Genomic DNA, 25,013 nt, shown 5'->3' with positions numbered 1-25,013 from the left:
TAGCCCATTTGCGCCTCAAAAGTTTACATGTCCGCCAACTTGAATCAGGATGGGTGACATCATCACAAACTACATTGTTGAGTTGTCCCTATATGTCCCTACAACTGTACTCGATTTGGTTCATATTGATCCAGGCATTGTGAAGTTGATGAAGTGGGGACACACACACAGACGGACATAAGGACACACACAGACACACAGAATGCTGGGTAATCTCATAAGTCTACTGGAAAGTAGGCTAACAATGCTGTCGTGCAAGCAACAAATTTGTACGTTTAAAAATGAGCAGATTTTAAACGTTTATTTTAAAGATCCTGCTTTCAAATCTCCATTCAGCCATGAAACTAGCTGGGTGACTCTGGGCCAGTCACTTTTCTCTCAGCCTAACCTACTTCACAGGGTTGTTGTGAAAGAGAAACTCAAGTATGTAGTACACCGCTCTGGGCTTCTTGGAGGAAGAGCAGGATATAAATGTTAAATGAATGAAAGAATGAATGAATGAATGAATGCATTAATAATAATAATAATAATAATTTTCCTTCTAAAATGAAGTGTTCGTGTTTTAGGGGTACTAGTGTAAAAAGGCACAAATCCTGCAGTGTGTTGCAGGTGTGAGGCTTCTTGTCTGCTTGTGGAGTTTGCAAGGACTTTCTTCTCTTATGTCAACTCTAGATTGTGATCCATGTGTGCACAGGTGTATGTACAGGAATTCCTCATCTATTGAAGTAAATGGGCTAGGCTGCATTGTTAGTGGGTCTGTGTGAATGTGTGGCAGCTACCACCCTTCTTGACTATGCTTTGCTCAAAGTGGGGGAAATTAACTTCAAATGGGTGCAGACCAGCCCACAGCTATATTAATCTTAAAATACCTGGGAAAGTTGGTTGCAGTTTAGACACATTGGAAAGGGCAAAAGAAAATAGACACATGCCTTGAAAACAAGGGGTTGCTTTATTGATTTAATAGGGGTACAGAAAGTGAAAAGAGAGTTGGTCTTGTGTTAGGAAGCATGACTTGTCCCCTTGGCTAAGCAGGGTCCACCCTGGTTGCATATGAATGTGTGAGCACCCTAAGCTATTCCCCTCAGGGGATGGAACAGCTTTGGGAAGAGCAGAAGGTTTCACGTTCCCTCCTTGGCATCTCCAAGATAGGACTGAGAGAATTCCTGCCTGCAACCTTGGAGAAGCCACTGCCAGTCTGTGAAGACAATACTGAGCTAGACAGACCAATGGTCTGACTCACTATATGGCAGCTTCCAGTGTTCCTAGTTAAGCAAGAGATTAATGCCTAGCGACCTTGTTAACAATGGTCTTACAGTAATGGGGTTTGGCAGACCTTCTGGAGATGGCTTTGATGGCTCCTAAAGCATGTTCTCCATATATTAGTGCTGGGAAGTGGGGGGCAGAGGTCTGAGTGTGAAAGAGAAAGCATAGAGCAGTTTTTCATATCTATCTGATCTAGCTGGGGTCCTACTCTAGTTGGCTCAAGCATGTGGCGGGTTGTGGGGTGCAACGAGTAGCATGCACAGAAGTAATGCAGGATTGGGTGTCAGAGATTGGTGCAAGAGGAGTGTAAGTTGATGTTCTCTCTGGGTAGGGTTTTATAGGCAAAAACATATGCTGAGACATGACTGAAGAGTTTCTGCATAATCTGAAACACTATTATATTTGGGAATGCTTGCTCCGTATAAGGCACTAATAGGGGCACACCAAGGTAATTTGGATGTGTGGACCACCCAGCCACAAGGCCCCCTGAAACCACCTTTGGGGAGGTCCGCCCCACCAAACCTGTTCTGTTAATTCTTATCACAGCCAAGGAATGGCTCCGGTGGTGGTGGGGGAGCGCGGCGGTCCTTCTCCCTTCTCCCCTGGCAGCGGAGAGACAGGAGTGACGCTGGTCCCATCTGTTCTGGCTTGTGACAATCTCTAAACTGTGCAGGCGTGCCTCGCAATTCATTAAAGATGCTGGCCAGAATGGATGGGACCAGTGTCGCTCCAGTCTCTCTGCTGCCAGGGGAGGGGGGAAGGACTGCTCTGCCCCCCCCCCCCAGCACCCCTTGGCCGAAGTAAGAATAATTAAACAAAACAGCGGCGTTTTGGTGGGGTGGGCGCAGAGTGGCTGCCAGAGGGCCCTGGCCATTTGGACACGCCCCCTCCCCCCCGGATATTGGAGGACCAGACCGGGTCCCTAAGGTCCAGGCTGTAATATGTCTCTGGGCAGTAATATTGAGTATTGATTAGGTTATGTCCTGGGTGTTTCTCCTGTGTGCTCCGTAAAGAAAGAAATGTTTCACAAAAGATTGCTGAAGGCAGCAACCTGAACAGAAATTGGAGGGGGACCACATCACACTTCCTTACCCGATATTGTTAACAGAGAAAGGGGGCGAGAAGTTCACCTTTTGCTTGGACTCATAGGAACGAAGAGAGCTAGCATTCCTTTGCTTTTGTCTGTTTTATTCCTCTGATTTGTTCTGCGTCAAATCTCTCTGTGTGTGCTTATATGCAATCTGAAGGGAATTTTCTTTAGTCCATTACAGTCTTGCAATGACTTGGGGGCATCATTAGAACCTTATTAGAACCACCTGTCATTTCTGGAATGCAGCCTACTAAAGCTTGTCTTCCAAGCAGGCTAGGTTGTTTGAGGGGTGCATAGAAGCATACTAAATGGTGTAGCAAGCAAGTCTAGTAACAACATACACAGGAGCTTTGTATGGATCATGTGGTCAAGTAGGCATCTGGAGGGAAGTGACTTAATGTAGGTAGATGTTGTTTAACAGCAATAGCATTAATCTCTTGTTGCTGTGTTTGCTCATACATATGATTGCTGTTGTGCCCTGTGACAATGATTTTGTTGAATTGGGCGTAGACGTGCATACAGCAATAAAGTGAGTTTTTGGGGATAGTTGACAATGGAAAAGTGTTAGTGTTACCTCAAAGGGGAGACTCAAGACAAGGATTCTTTGAAAACACCAGTTTATTAAAGAAACCCACAAGTAAAAAGTGGTAGTTGGCAATCTCCCATAGGATCAGACAGGCAGTTCCAGCTACAAGGATGCTGTTCTTTAAGCAGAGCACTGAATTTCAGTGAATGCAAGCTTAATAAGAACTGGGGGTGGGAGATAGACAAAACAGAACAGATCAATCAGCACTCAATATACCTCTTCTAGATTCTCTGTAGCTGGTGATTGTCAGCTGCCCTTCAGTATGAGAAGGTGCAGATAGGCTTTGCCATGAGGACAGAGAGAGCTATATGAGTCTAGGTAGTTTGGGAGTCAAGTTTAGAACTTGCCATCAGTCAACTTTACAGAAATTTTGTCAGTCTCTGCTGTAGGTTGTGAGGAGGGCTTTGACCCTCAAAGCATGAGTTCCTGGACTTGCATTCTGAACTGCCTAGGACCCTCCTGGGCAGTTCAGAATGCAAGTCAAGGAACTCGTGCTGACCCCCTTCAGGGAGACCTTAAACTCGGTCATTGTTGTGGGAGGGAAGATGTGGGCCAAGTAAGTCAGAACTCTGATCTTGAAGGCAGCTTAGGGCCACCAATCCCAGCAGAATCATATTCAAGGGTTCCAGAAACCTTCCAGAGTCCTAGCATGACTTGGGACACATGAAGGTAGCCACAAGTTTGATGAAAAGGTGAGGATGGCATATTTGTGAGGATGATACACTCGCACGCACACACATCACAACTGAGGGTAAAGGGGAGTCCTTTGTAGTTATTCTTTGCCCTGAGGGCAGGGTTAGGCAGGTGTTCATATGGGAGATGAATTTTAATGGTTAGAAACAAAAGACTTGATTGTGATAAGACAGGTGATGCCCTTGTATCCGTTCAGGTAGTTGGTAAGACAATTGGTTTGTAGTTCTTGCTGTCTTTTGTTGGTTAATTATTGGACATTTTCAAGCTATCACACTGAAACATATTTTAGCTTTTGCTGAGGGGAGGAGGTGGGTTGACCTTGACAGGTCTCAGAAAACATCGGTGACTTGTACTGTTACCAGATCTGTACAGAGACCAGGATGCTGATGCAGTGTTAATCACCTCATCAATTCAGGGCAACTTCTAGCCTTTCTTAGCCCTTTTGATTCTTGTCCTCTTTTGGTGATGCTAGGAATGTTAAATTATATTGATTGCACTGGTTGCATTCCCAAGCTTAGTGCCAGGTCATGAATATAACAGGGTCTTGAAGAAAGAGAGTATTGGGGAGGTGGGCTGGCTGCTCTTCATACTTTCTGTACTCTTAATTGAGTAGTGTAGCTAAAATAAGGAACTATGTTGAATTGTGCATATTTATTTTATAAAAAATGATACATGCTATTCAGGAAAAGGCAGGTGTCTGACTGGCAGGACCTTGTGTGCCCTCGCAGGCCCCACTACCACCTTGCTGCTGCCACATATTCTCTTGTAAGTCCATTTGCCACCTTGCATTTCCTCACAAGGCCCCTCTCCACCTCACTGCTGCATCACATACTCTTACAAGGCCCCACCATCACCTTGCCATTACTTCGTAATCCCATATCAGTCAATTTGCCACCTCACTACCACCACCTCCCTTCCTTTGTAGCCCTCCTAAACAGGTGCAATAAAAGTCCATTAAAATGGAGGAGGGAGGCCATTAGTTAACTATGTGTTATCCCATGGAGAAAATGTAGCCAACACTTGTTTTCTAGAGTTTAAGGGTCAAATTTTAAGCTGCTGCTTGACCATTTTACGTCAGATTGGCACCAGATTTGGAGTGGTGATGTCATTTGTCATCTAGTCAATGTCTGCAAATGTTCAGGCAGATTGTGTAGATGGTTTCAGTTTTATGACCAATAGAATGTTCAGGGCTTGTAGTGGTAGACTGTTGAAACAACTCGTCATTCTGAGTGTACTGTGCCAGTATAATCTACTTTGGGCTTCAGGCTCATAGGACCTCAAAAGCTTGAAATCTCTGTTAAAAAATATGGTATTTTTTCCCTTGACAATTAATTGATGCAATTTTGATTGCATGTTGGGTAAAATGTTTCTCTCACCTATGTACGCACGTACCCCACCCCCCCGTGCATGTGCGCGTGCACACACACACACACAATGTGAGTGCTTAAGTCACTCGATTAAAATGTAACCAGTTATATATGGAGAGCTCAAATCTGTAGCAAAGACCTTTCATAAAACATGGAAATAAGTTTTGAATTCCCCCCACCCTAGCATTTATACTTTACATGTTAATCTAGCTATAAGATTATATGATTCTGATTTTGCTTAGTCTGTGCAGTTATATTTTGGAAATAAAACATGCACAAATTTTGTAAAAGCAAAAAAATTCACAGGTCTATTTCTGCACTGATTGCCAAGAGTGATTATATTTCGAAACATAATTCTTATTCAGTGTTTGCTGTAAAGATAAAATTCTTATTTTATTTCTCTTAAATGCAGAATTATGGATTGGAAACAGAAAACCTAAAAACACTTTCACACAAGCTGAATGCATCTGCCAAAAACCTTCAGAACTTCATCACAGGGAGAAGGAGAAGTGGTCACTATGATGGTCGGACCAGCAGAAAATTACCAAACGACTTCCTTACCTCAGTGGTAGATCTGATTGGAGCAGCAAAAAGCCTCCTGGCTTGGCTCGACAGGTAAATTGTTTCAGATGTTTCACAGGTTACCAGTTTAGTTAGTCTTGCCAGTTTAGCCACATGTATATGTGTAATTTGTTAGAATATTGAATTAAAATCTTAACTGAAAGCTAAATATATTTGTTTTTGAACTATCATAGTATTGGGCTGGAAATAAACATCTGAACATGGGCAAACATTCCAGGAGTATTGGAAGTGGTTTGAATGTACGTTCTCTGTCATTCTGTAAAATAAAGCCTTCAAAATACAGCAGAATTGTGTTCACATGACTGCTGCCACACTTAGAATACAAGCCTGTCCTCTCCCATTAGGAAGGAGAAGAATAATGATAGCAAATAGTCTTTCATTCTTTCATTCTTTCATTTGTATCCTGCCTTTCCATTTGTTCACCATCTTCTGGATTTTCAGACACCAAAATACAATACATAGTATCCAAACAACAATTATCCAAGCAAAAGAATTGCAGCAATACACTGTACTTCAAAACCTCAAACATTAGTAGCAGTGGGAAATACAGAATAAAATTAGGCACCCACAGAACCCCTAAAGCCCAGTGGAACAACACCACTTTGGCTAACATCCTAAAATATAGCAGGGCCCAGAGTAAGGAGCATGCATCCAAGAACAGAATTCCACAACTTTGGCACCCTCACTGAGAAGGGTCTACAAGGTATAGCCACTAACCTCACTATACAGAGAGGACATGCATACCAGAATCTCAAAGGAAATTGTTTACTGTATGTACATTTAGACTCCTATGGGAAAAACTGGTCTTTAAAGGTCAAAACCAGGATGGATATTGGACTTTGAAGCCAATGTAATTATAAAAATGCTGTAATATGCATCAAACAGTCAACTAAATATGTGGCTCAGAAGATTCCCTTGCTGGTCATCACCTGCCTAACTTCAGATGATAGGGAGACTCCAAGGTGGACCTCTGACAATGAATGCAGGATTCAGACAGGCTAAAGTGGTAGGTGGTGGTCCCAGATTGTAAATAGCTGATGCACTAACATGCATAGAGCTGAGAAACCAGTGGTAGCTATCACTGTGTCTATTGCTAGCTGTCAGTTGCATCTGCCTCAATCATATTTTCCAGGCATATCATGGTTATGAATATGCAATATCAGTGCATCAGTCATTCAGTTGGATGTTCGTTCATTCAGAAGAAAAGGAGCTTCCTCTAAAATGTGTATTTTACCATAGGCCTGCAGGAGTGAGTGTCTTCCAGGATAATCTTCTATCATGGCAATCTTTCTATCATGGTAGTTCATTTCACCAATCCCTTTGTAATATAATAAAGCACTGGACATTTTGTAAGACTTCAAGCAGTGCAGTGCAGTGTCAGCAAACCCTTTTAGGTGGTTCACCCAATAATCTGAATATATTCTTTACATATAAATTTTTATCAAAAAAAGTGATTGTTTTCCACATATGGTCCTAATGGGGACTACTTTTCAAGCTTATGCAGATTCTCTTTCTAAAACAAATACTTGATCCAAAGCCCTTACTGCTAATTGGAGCCCACTGGACCAGTGAGGCATAGTGAAGAGACTGTACTTGCTGTTACTGATTTTCTATTATTTTATTGTAGTCTTGTGGTAGCAAGCATGACTTGTCCCCTTGGCTAAGCAGGGCCTACCCTGGTTGCATATGAATGGGAGACTTGATGTGTGAGTACTGTAAGATATTCCTTCAGGGGATGGAGCTGCTCTGGGAAGAGCAGAAGGTTCCAAGTTCCATCCCTGGCATCTCCAAAATAGGGCTGAGAGAGATTCCTGCTTGCAGCCTTAGAGAAGCCACTGCCAGTCTGTGAAGACAATACTGAGCTAGATAGACCAATGGTCTGACTCAGTATATGGCAGCTTCCTATGTTCCTAATATGTTGTTAACTGCCAGAGGATTTTGTTTGAAAAGGAAAGATTGGATATAAATATTTATAATAAATACATTTGGCCGTTGGCCATAATAAAGTGGATGATGATGATAATAAATACTTGGACAACAGTGGCTTGGGTTCACATCTCTGCTCATCATGAAGCTGAGAAGTGGCATAGAGATGTCACTGGCCAACATCCTGTGCAACAGGATGCTAGTTATGGATCTGCCAGGGCTGCTGTACACGTGGCAAGCTGTCCTGATGAATATTTGTACAGTGACTTAAAATAGTTGCATAGCACTTCTTCCATTGAAGTAGTGCTGTGCAACTGCATTGGTGCAGTTTTAAGTTGTTGTGCAATTGCTCTGTTGTACAGTACTGTTGGGGCTGGCTGCCCAATGCAGAGCAGCCCCAATGGGTCACAACACTGGTGTTCTCCTGCATGGAATGCCATCCACTATCTGTCAATGTAAATCAATCTCAAGGAGTTGTTCTGAGGAAAGTGGGATCATACATACATACATACATACATGCGTGCGTGCGTGCATGTGTGTGTGTGTGTGTGTCTTATGGGATTCAGAAGTGATAAATAAATTATATCCTAATCCTTCAGTTTCAACATCGTGACCAAAATAATTCACACTTTCAGTACAAGTTGTATAATTAAAGTTGTCAGCATCTTTTTCTAGTAAGATAAATCCTTTATTTCATCCTACATTTTTAAGGCCATCCCAACTTGATGTTTTGAGTATTTTAATCAGTGTAATATATGGATGTAATATTCCTGCTTTAGAGGTGTAATAATAATGTGACACATACAAAAGGTATTAAAGACATTATGTAAAGGAATAAGTTTCAGCAATGACAGCACATATATTTGCATTGTAATTGTTTGCAGTGCAGTGTATCTTCTGTAATGTATTTGTTTCTCTTATAGGCTATTATTAAAGTGGGTTGTGTCTCATACTATAATGGGAATGTGGTTTACTACTTAATATTGGTTTTCCTTTTTCTAGATCACCCTTTGCAGCTGTGACAGACTATTCTGTAACAAGAAATAATGTGATACAGCTCTGTCTTGAATTAACAACAATTGTACAGCAGGTATGAGATTGCATACATGTCATCTTCTATTTTCTTTTAAAAGAAGCATTCTGTATAAACATTTTTAAAAAACATACCTTCTATGATTATTGTGGTTTTTCACAGACATGTATACTACATGTGCCTATATTTATGCTTTTGGACTAATTTGGGGAATTTTATTCAAAACAGAATGTGCAAGTGTGAATAACACGGAAACTGTTTTGCCATTGTCCAGCCTGCAATGTTAGGGTACCCCAGAGGAGCAGCAGAATCGGAGGCAAGGTTTTTGAGAATAAGAGATACTAGCTTAACCTGTGCAAAGCATCTGTGTGCTAGTACTTGATTGCTCCCCTCACCCCCTGCCACCCCCCACCTCAAAGATCTCTCCACCCTCACCTGAGCCACACTTCTGCTTTTCCTCCTCCATCTGGTTGCTTCCATCTCCCTCACCACTTTTGGTCACTCCATCCCCCTCACCACTTTTTTACTCCATCCTCCTCACTCCTCTTGGTCGCAGCTACAGCGTTGCTGGCACGTATTGGCCAAGCTGCAGTCCTCTATCCTATGGACCTCCCCACCCACACGCTGATCCTGCACCTCCCCACAGGAGCAGCAGCATTAGTGTTTGATGGGGCCCTTCCTCGCTGCTGCCAACACCATGGCCTCTCACTCCCCTCAGGTCGCTGACAGGCCCGGGCCCGCCCCTTGCCTGCCTCCCTCCCTCTGCCAATGGCCTCAGTAGTCCCAAACAGCAGCAGAGGTTCTTTAGAGGTTCTTCCTTCTTTCTCTCTTCCCCTCCCTTCTTTTTCTCTTCCCCTCCCTTCTTTTTCTCTCTTTTCTCTCTCCTCCACTCACTCTTGCCCTCTGTCTTTCTTCCCAGGAAGGTATGCCTTAGAGAATTATATATATATAGATAGTTTGTTTTTATAATGCAGAAGCACAACAAAAACAGTGGTATTTGGTAACCTTGATACAATAATGGTTACACAGGCAGTGGAGGCTGCTCCTGGGAATAAAGAGGGGAGAATGAAGGCTCTAGAAGCTTGGTGATTGGCATGCATTGGAATGTCACTGGGAGGAGGTAGCAGGGGAAAGAGTGGGTAAAGAGCATCTTATATCCCGTCCTGTATCTGCTGGTTCATGTGTGGTGCCAAAAAAGGATAACTTCCTTTGGGGAAGATTTAGGGTCCTAGCAGAGGACCCTAAATGTTTCCCGAGCAGAGGAACCTTTCCTTTCACCTTGAGACAGCAAGGTGTCAGCGTCACACCAAGTTCCAAAGTCTATGCACTCCATGTGCTCACAGCTACCAAAGGGGAGTACAGGAAGAAGGAAGTAACTCATGTGTTCCCTCTGGTGTACAGCTAAGAGTAAGAGTCCGGTGGCGGGGTGGGGGTGGAGGAAGAAGCTGGCAAGTCAGCAAATAACATGCCACCTCTTTGGTGCATGGTGAGGTGGGGCAAAAAGCAGTGGCTTGACCTGGGGCTGCTGCCTTCACATGGGTCAGTCAGGAGAGCTCAGTTGGCCTGATCCAGTTTGACATCCCGGGTCTAGAATTTCCATCTAGGGGACATAACATTTTATAGGATTATGTCTTCTGCAAATTTCTAAAAAAAATACAAAGGGCACAGAGGGGGAATTCCAGAATGGGAGTGGTTGAGGTAGTGCCTATTCAGAGGAAGCAAGGAGCAAATGGGTGTTGTGCTGAATATACACGACTGATTTAGAACTTGGCCTTGATTACATTCTAGGGTATGTGTTCCCTCTTTTTCAGGGGAGTCTTGCTTAGTCTTGACAACTATCTTGCTGTCTTATGAATTCTGGCTCCATTAAGAATGCACAGAATTCAGGGGTTAGTGCATCACCTTTTGCTAGGTAGATTGTGCCCTGGTTCAGTTATCTGCATCGCACAGCTGTTTGATCCAAATAGAGAGCAGATTCCCCCTTCTGACAACAATTGTGTGTCGATGCTCTGCTTCGTTTGCTTCTACAGGAAGCCAGAATTTCCCAGAAAGGAGTCTATGGACAAAACTCTGTGGACAAAACATTTTGTGACTTAACTCATGACTGAAATTTCTACATTACAATTTTTTTATTTTACATTACAAATATTATATTATTACATTTTATGGTTTCCTCCCTCATGGGAGAGAGCAGAACAAAATGCTTGAGAAGGTTTTATATTGCTTTGCAAATCTTATTTAATTTTAAGAATAATTCTATTCCAGTATCTTGTTTGCTCAGTTTTTCCATAAATACTTCATATTTATTTATTTATTTATGGTAGTGCAGAGCATTCATACTAGTCATTCTTATCAGTCATCCGGAAAGGCAGTTAACAGGTTAGTTAACAAGACAATTAGCTGTCTTGCATAATTGAATTTTTTGCAGTGGAAGAAAAATTATAGTCCTTATTGTGTATAGTTGCTAGTGTTGATAAAGAAGAATCATCACCACCAAACCGTGTAAAGCACTTTCTCCTTTTTAATCCCTCTCATTTTACTAGATATTCAATCAGAATACTGACAGACATGATAGTAGCTCTGTCTTTTTTAAAACTGTAGTTCAGTTATAGTCTTATTTTCACTCATGCCTGTTTAGCAAGTGTGGAAAGCTGGCAACTACTTATTTGGGATAAATTGTCTACTGGAAATACTGATGCATTTGAACATACACCTGTAAACATCCCAGTATTTTAAGGGCATGCATCTCTAAACATCCCACTGTGCCTCTGTGGCCAAGCGTAATTGCATTTTAAGATTTGTTTGTTCTGGGGTTATAATGTTTAACTTAATTACCCATGTTTTATGTGTTTACAATTAGGGCCGTTAGCAGACTAATTAGAGGCTTACACACTACATCAAGTTTTAAACTGAAGATGTCAAGGCAGCATATCCAGTCTTAGTCCATTGTGTTAGTTACATAAGAACAGCCCTGCTGGATCAGGCCCAAGGCCCATCTAGTCCAGCATCTTGTTCCACACAGTGGCTCACCAGATGCCGCTGGAAGCCTACATGAAGGAGTTGAGGGCATGCCCGTTCTCCTGCTGTTACTCCCCTGCTACTGGTATTCAGAGGCATCCTGCCTCTGAGGCTGGAGGTGGCCTATAGACCTCCGACTAGTAGCTGTTGATAGACCTCTCCTCCATGAAGTTATCCAAACCCCTCTTAAAGCCATCCAAATTAGTAGCCAACACCACATCATGTGGCAGAGAATTCGACAAGTTGATTATGCATTTTGTGAAAAAGTACTTCCGTTTGTTGGACCTAAATTTCTTGGCAACCAATTTCATGGGATGACTACTGGTTCTATTCTTATGTGTGAGAGAAATTTCTCTCTATCCACTTTCTCCACACCATGCATGATTTTATAGACGTCTATCATATCTCTCCGCAGTCATCTTTGAAAACAAAACAAAACTAAAAAAACCCAGATGTTGTAGCCTTGCCTCATAGGGAAGGTACTCTAGGCCCCTGATCATCTTTGTTGACCTCTTACGCACCTTTTCCAGTTCTACAATGTCCTTTTTAAAATGTGATGACCAGAATTGTACACAGTACTCCAGGTGTGGCTACACCATAGTTTTGTATAAGGGCATTATAATATTAGTCGTTTTATTTTCAATCTCCTTCCTAATGATCCCTAGCATGGAATTGGCCTTTTTCCCAGCTGTCGCACATTGAGTGGACACTTTCAATGAGCTGTCCACCACGACCCCAAGATCCCTCTCCTGGTCAGTCACCAACAGCTCAGATCCCATCCGCTTATATGTGGTTGGAGTTTTTTGCCCCAGTGTGCATCACTTTACACTTGCCAACACTGAAGTACATTTGCCATTTTGTCACCCACTCACCCAGTTTGGAATGATCCTTTTGGAGCACCTCACAATCTGTTTTGGATTTGACTACCCTAAAGAGTTTGGTATCATCTGCAAATTTGGCCACCTTGCTGCTTATTCATTTATGAATAAACCATTTATGAATAACTTAAAAAGCACTGGTCCCTGTGCAGATCCCTGGGGGACCCCACTTCTTACTTCCCTCCATTGTGAACACTCTCCATTTATCCCTACCCTCTGTTTCCTGTCCTTCAAGCAGTTAGCAGTCCACACATGTACTTGTCCCCTTATCCCATGACTGCTATTTTTTCTCAAGAATCTTTGATGATAAGTGTCAAAAGCTTTTTGGAAGTCCAGGAATACTATGCTAACTGGATCACCTTTGTCCACACACTTGCTGACACTCTCAAAAAACTCCAAAAGGTTTGTGAAGCAAGATTTACCTTTGCAGAAGCCATGCTGGTTCTCCCCCTGCAGGGCCCATTCTTCTATGTGGTTTACAATTTTATCCTTGTGGATGCTTTCCATCAATTTACCTGGAATGGCAAATTGGGCATTAAGCTAACGGGCCTGTAATTTCCCGAATTGCTACTGGATCCCTTTTACTTTCCACTCTTCTGGTACAGAGCCTGATTGTAGGGATAAGTTATATATTTTTGGAAGGAGGTTGACAATTTCACTTTTGAGTTCTTTGAGGACTCTTGGATGGATGCCATCCGGTCCGCCCTAAATCAGTTGAATCAGTTAGACATTCCACAAGTTAGCATACTTGCATTTTAAGTTCTGTGAGAATTTACCTGAAGGACAATTTGTTGTGTGACTACAGGCGTAACTTGAGAATAAAATCAAATGATAGCAGTTATGTAATATTTCTTCTTTTTAATTCTTATATTTGAAGACATTTTGAAAAGAAAAGGTGTTCGGGTTTGATCTCTGGAGTTTTCACTTTTATTCTTAGTTGTATATCATGTGCATACATACATTCATTCTTCTCTACCTATTTATTGTACACATTGCTTAGTGACAAATGAACTCTGTTGAGCTTTGGAGCTGGCTACCAATTGCACTTCAACTATCACAAAAAAATTAATAAGATTTTTCTTGAAACTCTTATCCTTCCCCCCTCCCTTTGGCCCACAATTCATATCGGCAGAGATTCATTGGTATTGCTTTTGTCTTAAGAACCTAATAAACTTTGTGTGCATCATTTCTTTAACATATTTGCTTATACATCTAATCACAGGATTCTTTGTGGAAATAGTGGGCAAAATATGTTGTGTGAATGGAGCCTTTGTTCCTATAGTCACACTCTGCATGATGAGCTTTTGTCACTGAAACCTGGGCCAAACCATTTAGGTTGTTAACTTAGAAACTTGGCAAAACATGTATTTTTTAAAATATATATTCACCTGAGAAAACTCTAATGCAGCTTTTTGAGAGATTTGGAAGGTTTGTATGAGGGACGCAACAGGTAGAATAAGTACCACAATTTGATCTGGCCCGTTAATTTTTTCTCAAATCCAACAGCTGCCAGAGCTTCTTGCTTGGATCTGATTGTAGAGCCCAGGTTGACTGCATAGTCTTGCTGATTAATGTAGAAAGTTTCATCTTCCTTTGTGCCACTGTGTAGATCAAACATTCAGGGGGAAGGCAAGCATATTAGAGTGGTAGAATTTCCTTTTTATACATGTTGCTTTTCCAGATTGCTTGCTTATACTACTTTGAGTGGAGGGAAATGGTTTCTTGTTTCTTTGCTATTTCTGTAGGTGGCCATCTGCAGTCCCAGCACCCACAGTTTTGTGTAACTTTTCACGATCCATCTTATTTATGTATTATTTCTCTGTGTAAACCACCCTGAGCCATATTTGGAAGGGCGATATAGAAATAGAATAAATAATAATAATAACTGCAGTTGGTTATAGGGACACAGTTTCTTTATTTGTGGGGTGAAAATATGGTGTCCCCCCCATTCACAGTTCTTGAGTGGCCAGACATGACTTCTGATGTTGATGTCATTTCCTGCTGCCATTTTGTAGTGAGCCATTTTGTGGCTCTTTTCAATTAAAAAAAAAAAGAACCCTAAAAAAAGCAAATAATTGGAGGATTTGGAAGTATGGGTGGCATTGCTGGAGAGCTGAAGAGCAAGGTATTGTGCTTATTTCTGTTCCCCACTGCTTTTTCTTATGATTTTCAGCACACTTCAGTGTGCTTAGGAACCAACTCCCAATTCTCCATAGGGTTAAGCTCTCTTTTATTCATGGTTTTGTTATCCACAAAAATAGGTGGGAATAGAAGCCCCGCGAATAAGAAGGTCCACCTGTATATGTGTTTTTCAAAAGCAGCATGTATCAAAAACTGGTTTCTACTTTGCTATAAGCAAAGTCTCTTCTAAGTCTGTCTCCCTGGCAACAAGAGCTTTTTCACAGGTTATATAATGAATTATGTGTACAGTCAAGGTCTTTTCATAAATTTTAGAGTTTAGATTTTTAAAAATTCAATTTGCACAAAAGTTAAGGCCTCCAATGGATTTTTTGTGGTTTTAAAGGCTGCATTTATTTGGCTTACAGTGCTTATTAGAGGCTTCTCATACTTAAGGGGAGAAAAGAAGAATATTGCCCCAGGTTACAGCTGTGTGGGCACCTATTTGCTAGAAGTTTTTTCTGAGACTTCTGTAGCCAGGTCATTAGGCCTCTGTCTTTCAATTCAGTGGAGGTGTGAATACTTTAAGTTCTTTTTCACATAGTTGTGTTAATTAGGGAAAAGGTGTTTGTCATATATTGCAGTATATTCCTGAAAGATTCATCATTAATATATCCTAAATTAAATACTTCTATGGTGGAAGTGGCATGTGTGCAAGACCAGTGTCAGGGCTCAGTCCAGAGCTTCTCAGTGTGGAGGGTCAGCTGCGGTTATCTTCCCTGGTCCTCCACAAAGCATCCCCCCTGCCTCAGCTCCTGTGCATACCATTCATCTCTGCCCAGCCCTGCCACATTGTTCAACAGAATTCTTGGTACTTTCCATTTTCCAAGTTTCCATTTTTTTAAAGATGAGGGAATGGTTTATCATGGTATGAGATGATATTGAATTGCAGAATTTAAACCCTGACCTGACCATGATAAACTGGGCAAGGAGGAGCCACATGTGAGAATTCTTACATGTGGACCATCTGTGCAAGAATTCTCACATTGCTGTCCTCCCCCCCCCATTTTGTACACACATGCACCAATCCTTTTAGAGGGCCGCCAACATTGCACCTGCCCCAGGCCCCATAAATCATCTGGGGAGCCCTGGATTAGCCAGGTTGGGCACTGACTTAGGGGCCCACTACCTCAGAGGGTCCAGCCTGATTATTCCTTTCCCTTAAGCTCAGTGCCCATCTTTGCAGTGCTTATGGAAACATCACATCTAGGAGGATCACACCTTTGCTGCCAACTTCGTCCCTTCCCATCCACAAATGGTCTTCTTCCCAGAATATCCTGGCTCCTCCTTCCATTCTCCCCATTGGTGGATGGGAAGGGGAGAGGAGAGGAGCTCTGTTGAAAAAGATTTCCCCTCATTTGTTTACTCCACTTCAAGGGAAGAAGGATCTGCTGCTGCTGGGAGAAAGATCTTGTCAGCAATTAACATAAGAACAGCCCTGCTGGATTAGATAATCCCAAGGCCATAGGAAGCTGCCATATACTGAGTCAGACCATAGGTCCATTTAGCTCAGTATTATTTACACAGACTGGCAGTGGCTTCTCCAGGGTTTCAGGCAGGTATCTCTCTCAGACCTATCTTGGAGATGCCAGCTATCTCCTATCTTGGAGATAACCAATCCAGCATCCTGTTTCATGCAGTGGCCCAAATAGATGCCTCCAAGAAGCCCAGAGGCAAGAGGTGAGGGCATACTCTCTCTTTCTTGCTGTTGTTCCCTGAAACTGGTATTTAGAGGCATCTTGCCTCTAAGCCTAATGATGGCCTATAGCCATCAGACTAGAAGCCATTGATAGACCTGTTCTCCGTGAATTTGTCTAACCCTCTTTTAAGCCATCTAAACTAGTGGCAATCACCACATTCCTTGGCATAGAATTCCATAGATTAATTATGTGCTGTGTGCAGAAGTACTTACTCTTGTTGATCCTAAATTTCCTGGCAATCAGTTTCATGGGATGACCCCTGGTTCTAGTGTTGAAAAAGGTAGAAAATTTTCTCTGTACACTCTCTGTACTCCATGCATAATTTTATAACCTCAATCGTGTTTCTCCTTGGTCGCCTCTTTTCTAAACTAAAAAGCTCAAATGCTGTAGCCTTGCCTCATAAAGAAGATGTTCTAGGCCCCTAATCACTTTGGTTGCCATCTTCTGCACTTTTTCCAGTTCTACAATGTCCTCCTTAAGATACGGTTACCAAAACTGTACACAGTACTCCAAATGTGGCCGCACCATCAATTTGTATAAGGGCATTATAATATTATACGTTCCTCACCCTTCCATGGGAAAAGTTACACCCCAGATAAAGGGACTTGTGATAATCACATGCCAAGCCCCCCCCCGCCCCCCCCCCCCGCCCACAGACTTGGAGCCAGCCATGCTTGTTTAGAAATAGGAAAAGGTTTGTGGGGAAGGGAGTGGACAAATACTGGCACAAGTAGATGAGCAATATATCTTTAATTATTTGCAAGACTCAGAAATATATTCAATATGAAAGAAGTAAAGAGTTGGCTACACTGATTTTACTCTTAGTCAATGCTGAATTGGAATTGACTTTGTTTGCAGTGCTTTATACTAAATTATTTAGGAATTACAGTAGGAATACCAAAAAGGATGGCCTCTATCCACAGAACCATGGATAGGATATGGCTTTCCTAACATCTGTTTAGGCTCTTGCACTCCCTGTTCCACAAATACTGAGTGTCAGAGGAACCTTCAAAAAAGAGCTGTGTGCCTGTAACTGATGTTCACTGAAGTTCTGCAATTACTAATAGATGGAGGTCTATCTTCCTAAGTCACGGCTGCTAAGGAAGGAAACTGAGAAGGGAGGCACACTCTTCTTTCTTTCAGAATGAAAGAAAGAGTGCTCTAGTAGTTGTGACTGGTCTGTCTATTTGCAGTTCCCATTGTTTGCTGACACAGAGAGCCATTTAATGAACTTCAGTTACAGGCAAGTGCAATAGCTGGATCTTGACTGATGTAGAACTAGAAGGGAAAGTTGTTTTTGTTTTGTTCGTGTAAAATAAATACAAACATGCACTTAAAATAAATCAAAATCATACTCAGTGTTATCTTTACAACATGTTACAAAAATACAATAGATAATTTTCATCAAATTATAGAGAACAATGTCTATGGTTGATCATTATCCATACTATTCCATAGTTATTATTTCAAAAGTGAATAAATCAAATTCACCTCTTAACAAACCTGTCTTTGTTTCCTCTCCCCTTACATTTGTATAGGAGGTAACTTTAACCATACACTTCTCTCTTGAAATACGGTTTAAGAAATCCATTCTAAATGGAGGTGCTGATTGCTCTCCCAGACTTCAGCTAAATATACTGTAGCCACTGTCAAAATATGTAATTTAAGATCATATTTCAAATCTTCTTATCTGATATAGCTAAACAAAACCTGTGTTTAAATTGTAGGTGGATTTGTATCTTGACACTTCTTTTATCATGATCAAAATAGGTTGTCATTAATTTACAATAAGAGGGCATGGCCAAGACTTATGTAATATCTCTGCCTGTAGAGTTTTATAGAGTTTTATACCTTCAGCAGCAGTCATCTGATTAAAATAAGGGGAAGTTTGCTATTGAGCAATGTTGTTGACAATGGAATAAATTTAAGCAATATTGTCTACCTGCTGTGAAATAGGGTAATGTATATTTTGTAAAATCTCTGTTGAAAAACAATGAACTCCTGTGGTGGTATTCACTCAGTTTCGTGTTTTTTGCTAATATTAATGCAGAGATGATGAAAACCTGACCAGGTGCTTGCAGTGGGGATAGAAGATCTAAAACATGGGTTAAAATCCCACTGTTTGTATGCAGGATAAGATGTGAAGCTGCTGGGAAAGAGACACCACGTAGCTTCCATTGTTTTAGTGCTGCTTGTTGAAGGGTCTGCAAACCAGAATGCCCATTGCCCAGATACTCATGGCCTTAATAAACAAAAAAGCCTTTAACAAGGAAAGCCTTTTATAAAGCCACCTGCTGATTCTAGTTTTCTCCAGTAGGCATTGCAATAGAGCATCTGCTAGAGATGGTGGGCACTTGTTTTAAGTGCTTGTTGTAGTGCCTTTTGTGTGCTTTTAAGTGTTTTTAGTATTTCTTAGTGCTCTTGGTGAGTTGAAGTGTTTACTCTCTGCTTCTATTTCTGTTTGATGGTGCTGTGGTTATTGCCCCCAACACCCCAGCTGCAAGGAAGACACAGACACATTTCAGTTTGGGTAAAAGGGCCAGAACTTTAATAAATAATCAAATTAGCTAACTGAGTGTGAAATAAACTCCACCCCACCCCTACAGTGTGGGCCTAACAAAGTCCGGGTTCAGACATTTATGTCCTTGCCCGTACCTTGAATGGGTGACACACACTGACTCAAGGATAGAAGCTGTGCAAACCTGCTTCATCTCTATCATTGCCAACCCAAAAGGGTCAGGGCAACTTCTAGGGCTTCATTCCCCCCCCCTCCCCACAAACCACATAGCCTTTAAGGTTTGTCAAGACCTGAAGAAGGTGTCATGGTGAACTGAATTCCCTAAGCCGCCAAGCCTCTAAGGAGTGATTGATCAATCCACCCTTTCTAACTGCCCAAGGATGCTCACTGATTTCAAATGCTTCAACACCTCCACCCAGCCCATACTGTACCTGCCCAGTTGTGACCTAAGACTAACTAAGAATAGGAAGAATAGGAAAGACAGAACAGAGTTGGCAAAAAGATGACCCACCCCCCCCAACACGGCCAATCTGATGAGGGGCCAAAAATTACTACTCGGCCCCCAAAAGGATGACCAGCAAAGCCTGCTCTGCCCCTAGGGATGGGACAAACAAAAGCAATTGAAGAGGGGAGGCAAGGGACAGATTCTACGGCATGCAAGTCCCGCTCTCCCCCAGTCCTGCCCAATCAAGGTACTCCCAGCATGAGGCTGCAGGATGGGGGCATTATTGCAAACCTCCCTGATGAAAGGTGGTGTATATGTTTGTGATAGCAACAATAAGTTTCCCTACACTTTTCGAAGCAAAAAACATGTAATGTTGAAGATCTGTTGTCAATTTTTTTTTTTTAATTAAACTCTAAAACTTTTTCAAGGGCTCCAAATTTGATCACAGTAGCAGTGTTGATGGTGATTTTACCTTTAACTCCATGCTGTTTCCCCACACTAAATAGTCTTTCTAAACTGTTTTTAGCCCTCAGGAGAATGGGGTAAACAATGTACATATTTTATATATTGTCTGGATGCTTCCTGACTGGTACATGCAACTCACTTGTGGAGCCAAAAAATGTTGCCTTTAAAGCAATCAATGGTGCCATCATTACCTTCCAGGCTGATATCCAACCTCAGCACTGTATCTCTCCAGTGGCTGTTGCTGGTGTCTACCATGTATTTCTTTTTAGACAGGAAACTATCTTCTCCTTATTATTCTTATTCTTTTTCTACTTTGAGACCTTTTTTTAAAAAAGCAGCATATCAATCAATCAATATTCTGAACAAGCAATGACAGTGAACCCTTCCTTATAATCGGTGATAAAGGGCTTGAGGGTGTGAAGGGAGGAAGCCTCAAAAAACTTACCTCCCCTGCAGACAACCCCTGGTCTGGGCATGGAGATTGTGCACCAGACATACAGCTGCCTCCTCTGGCTGCATGGAAGGTTGGGGGACAAGACATGTTGCCCTGGCCCCTGGAACTCCCATAATGCACTGTGCTAGTATGTGGTGCATTATGGGGATTTTCCTGCACTGGCCAGAAAGCTGCTGCTGCGTAGCACCAACACACAATCGTTTAGCACTTGCACCCTTATCCTTGAATAAGCGGTGGGCTGCTTTGGTGGGGTTTGCCGTCACCAGGAGTCGTGCGGCTCCTGGTGGTTCTTACAATCCACCAAGACCGGGCTTGGCTTCTTTAGCCCGTTTTTGGCTGATTGTAAGAAGAGCCTCAGTATTTTGAGACCTCTTTATTGTATTTATTGTGCGATGTTATATCGCCCATGTGCTCTACAAAGGAGATTTTCCCCACTTCCTGGGTCCAAGACCTTGTTCTCAAAGAGTGTACCCTGGAAAATAAAAGGAAGGGGAGGAAAATCAATCTAACATGGGGAGTCCGTCAGGTCAGAGAGTTCCCTGTGGAGATTATTTTTTCTCCCCTCCCATTTTTTAGGGTGCATTCCTTTAAATGCCTGAATCAAATAGAGGTCAGGGCGAGGCATACAAAGTTTTTAGCTTGTAATGGAAGAGGGGTTTAGGTAGATTTCCTGGAGCACAGAATTGTTCTTCAACCTGGGTACCATAACAGAGAAGGCGCTTTCCTGAGTTCCTAACAACTATGCTTCAGATGAGGACAGGGCACACAAAAGAACCTTTACCATTGACCTCAACAGACAGATTACTGCACAATTTGGTGTTTGGTTGAACAGATGGAGAAACCAGTGTGTGGATGCACTAGTTGGAGTGAGTACACATTTGTAAACATCAGTTGCTGCTTGTTGTAAGGACATGTCTGAATATTACAAAATTAGTAAAACAATACAGCTGTTGGGTAAAAGGGGCATTTTCTATGGTGGTTGCATGAATATGAACACGCCATATGAGAAGGGATAGCTATGCCTTCTGTTCATGTTCCTTCTGTTTTACTTTATAGTGAGTATTACTTTAATTTTAAACCTCATAATATAGAGACGTTTTACTTTCCAGTGCTCTTGATATGTGGATGTATATCACAGGGTAGACATTTATGTTTGTTTGTTTGTTTGTTTAACATATTTTTATACCACCCAAAACTTGCATCTCTGGGAGGTTTACAAAAAAAAAATAACAGAAAAGTTGTTTGTTTTTTATAAGTTTATTGAGTATTAGAAATATAAATTAATGTTACAACAGGATGGTACAGCAGGATACAAAAACATCTGCAATATGTACAGTTGGTATAGATTTTGTTAAACTGGTATATCAATCATACTATATATTCAATCCATCATCATCTTAACCATTTCAGCCAAGATCTTACTTGGATTATAATAAATCCTATTTATTTCCACTGTATCCATAACTGGTTTCCATACTTGCTTAAAATCCTGTCTATTTAGCTTCTGTCACATATTATTACATTGAAATAAAATGTCTTCAAGCATATATTCCCATATTATTTTATACCAGTTACTGATGTTAAGATTTTCAGCAGTTTTCCAATTACGAGCAATTAATATTTGAGCTGCTAATATAAGAAACCCTAACAAAACATTGTTATCCATTTTTATATTATTTCCAGTGAACAAAAGCAGTAGTCCCAATTCAATATTGAGCATTATCAAAACTCTAAATTTAGTTATTATTTCATTTTCCACTGCTTGCCAAAATCTTTTAACTTTGGCACAATCCCACCACATATGTTTATAAGAACCTGATTCTATACACCCTCTCCAACAATTAGCATTAGAGTTGTGAACCAGTGCCTGAGGTTAGAGATGCACTGGATGTTGGTGGACAAACTCAGACTTAATCCAGTTGATATGGAATTAGTTTTGTTTGGGGATTCTGCCAGTAGGAGATTAGTTATAAGGTTTATTTTGGAAGGGGCTGCACAGTTCTTGAAGAACTAGCAGTGTTGGGAGAGGGGATCTCCTGGATCTGATGCTGCTTCTGAATGTCCCAAGTGACAGTGGTATGAAGTGGACTGCCATCTGTGCCCTTTTCCATGGGAAAATAGACCAAGTCAGAGTCATTCATGTCCTCATAATATCCAGATTGTGCTGGGGCTTCTTTTAAAGAGTAGTCAGATACTTTAATTGATTCAGATTCAGCTCAGAGTACTTCGTGTTTACCAAATGGAACTCATAACTCTGATTTTGTTCCAATTTCTTTGGCTACTGGCTTGTTTCTGGGTCCAGTTCAAAGTGCTGGTTCTATCCTTTAAATGGTCCGGGACCAGGATGATGATGATGATTTCGTCGTCTTCGTCTTGGTCTTGAAGGTAATGGCATACCAGGACCGTCAGGTCCCACAAACGCCACCGGAACTCTTCAGATAAAGTTGCAGTCGTTCAAAGAGCCGCAATGTTTTGAGAAATATCCACAAAAGATTCTTAGCTATTGACCAATTTCTATGGTCTGAAAAGAGTTATTGTAGTGATCTAATAGAGAGATTGATAGAATGAAGAGACAGGAAAAAGATTTCACGTTCACTGTAGAATTGAATACAGTCCCACAAAATATGATCAATCGTTTCAATAACACTGCACATAGGGCATAGATTGTCTTCAGATTTTCCAATAAGATACAACTTTTCCTTGGAAGAGCAATGCCCCCTTCAAAGTTCTTAGTAAGGAAACTGGTCAGATCCTTCCTGAAAAACTAAAAAGTTGAAAATCACTCAACTTTTGGCAGAAGGAATATACTCTCTGGCCCGTAAGGTCATTATCCCATTCCTTTTGCCACACATTCCCCATCTCACATCTCACCCAGTTTCTAACTTCCATACTATTGAATGGTATCATACAATCCACAGACTGATAGTCCAATGATTGTTTCACTATTAAATCTGCAAGCCCATTCCCAAGAATTCCAATATGAGACCAAACCCAACAGAATCTAATATTAAAGCCTCTGGAAAGCAGGATATTATTCAAATTCCAAATTTCAGATACCACCAAGGCTTTATTAGAAAAACCACCCTCCTGAATAGCCTGTAAACCCGACAGGGAATCAGATAAAATTACAACCCCCACCCCCCAACAGGACGCATATATCGAATCCATTCCAAAGCCAAATATATTGCCGTTAATTCTGTAGTCATAATGCTGATTCCATTGGACAATCTAAAACCCTTCTCTATCTTCAAACTAGGAATAACAAAAGCAGCTGAAACACCATCACCCTGGACAGTCCTTGATCCATCTGTGAATATTTTGCAAAATTCCAAGGCAGGGAATAACCTTTCAAAGGTCAATGATTTGTTGACAGTATCCAATCTTGGAAAAGATTCGCTCCCCAAACCATCCAATAGAACCATTGGAGGATGATAAAGCCACACTTGGTACAAAGATGCTCCTAATCCCATATGTCTTAACCTTCCAAGGAACTCAATCTCAGGCCACGAAGTAAGGGAGAGATCCTAGGGAGGCGGTGGATGTCCTGAATCGGGGGCTGGAGGCCGTGATGGGTTGGATGTGGGCTAATAAACTGAAATTGAATCCGGACAAGACGGAAGTATTGTTGGTCAGTAGGAGAGCCAATCAGGATGAGGAGATTTTACCGGTTCTGGATGGGGTTGCACTCCCCTTGAAGGAGCAAGTACGCAGCTTGGGGATATTACTGGACCTGGCTCTGCTTTTGGAAGCTCAGGTGGAGGCGGTGGCCAGGAGTGCCTTTGCACGACTTCGGCTAGTGTGCCAACTGCGTCACTTTCTCGAGAAGGCAGATCTGGCCACAGTTACCCATGCCTTAGTCACGTCATGACTGGATTACTGTAACACGCTCTACGTGGGGCTGCCCTTGAAGAATATCTTGAAACTGCAGCTAGTGCAAAACGCAGCAGCTAGGGTTTTATCCAGAGCTGCCTGATGGGAGCACATCACACCCATTCTGAAAGTGTTGCACTGGCAGCCAGTTCGTTTCCGGGTCAAATTCAAGGTGCTGGTTTTGACCTTTAAAGCCCTTAACTGTTTGGGCCCTGGGTACCTGAGGGACTGCCTGCTCCCAAGGGTTGCTGCCCGCTTGACGAGGTCATCTGAGGAGGCTCTGCTGTGGGTGCCGACAATGAGGGAGGCTTGGCTGTCATGCACTCGGGACAGGGCCTTCTCTGTTGCTGCCCCCAGACTTTGGAATACTCTCCCAGTGGCCATTCGTTCCTTGGACTCCATCACAGTTTTTAGAAAGCTTGTAAAATCTTGGCTTTTTATCCAGGCTTTTACATGATTGTTTTTATTGCCGCTTCTATGTGTTTTTACCTGTGTGTAGTTTTTATGCTTGCATTTTATAGGTTTTAAATTTGGTTTGTTTTTATATTTTTAGCTTAATATTTTTATTGTCATTTTATTGTATGTTTTTTAACTTTTGTAAACCTCCTTGAGATTGTTTTTAATGAAAGGCAGTATATAAATTCAACAATAAATAAAAATAAATGAGGAATTCAACCATCAGGGAATTTTCCAGGGTTACCAAATTCTTAGCAAGGAGCATACACACTACCCCAGTTCCCAAAGGGTAAGTTCCGCAATCTATTCCAGAGCGCAATGTCTAAGTAACAATGACACAGTTCTCCAGAGAACTCTCCAGTCACATCCTGAAGCACACTACAAGGTGTGGTAACAAAAACTACACAAATGATGCAAAGAGCCCTAGTTTGGACCACATCTAGTCTACGCAGAACTGATTTAGAGGCTGAGGAAATGGCCTGACAGCCATA

General features: G+C 41.7%; 1 protein-coding gene across 8 annotated transcripts in view; it reads left to right on the top strand.

Moving 5' to 3' along the window:
- Positions 1 to 25,013, top strand: part of CNKSR2 (connector enhancer of kinase suppressor of Ras 2) — a 299,886-nt gene that overhangs the window by 60,436 nt on the left and 214,437 nt on the right. For all 8 annotated transcript variants that reach the window (XR_008318957.1, XR_008318956.1, XM_053306536.1 and 5 more), the window contains exons 3-4: positions 5,412 to 5,614; positions 8,510 to 8,597. Coding sequence is in view for 6 of the 8 variants with exons in the window: in XM_053306536.1 (XP_053162511.1) it covers positions 5,412 to 5,614; positions 8,510 to 8,597 (291 nt within the window). In the remaining 2 variants the exon portion in view is untranslated. The remainder of the gene's footprint in view (positions 1 to 5,411; positions 5,615 to 8,509; positions 8,598 to 25,013) is intronic.

This window comes from Hemicordylus capensis, chromosome 3 (genome assembly GCF_027244095.1).
Source record: "Hemicordylus capensis ecotype Gifberg chromosome 3, rHemCap1.1.pri, whole genome shotgun sequence".
Classification (NCBI taxonomy): Eukaryota; Metazoa; Chordata; class Lepidosauria; order Squamata; family Cordylidae; genus Hemicordylus; species Hemicordylus capensis.
Note: the sequence above shows the minus strand (reverse complement) of the source record. Positions and strands in the feature narration are given on the sequence as shown.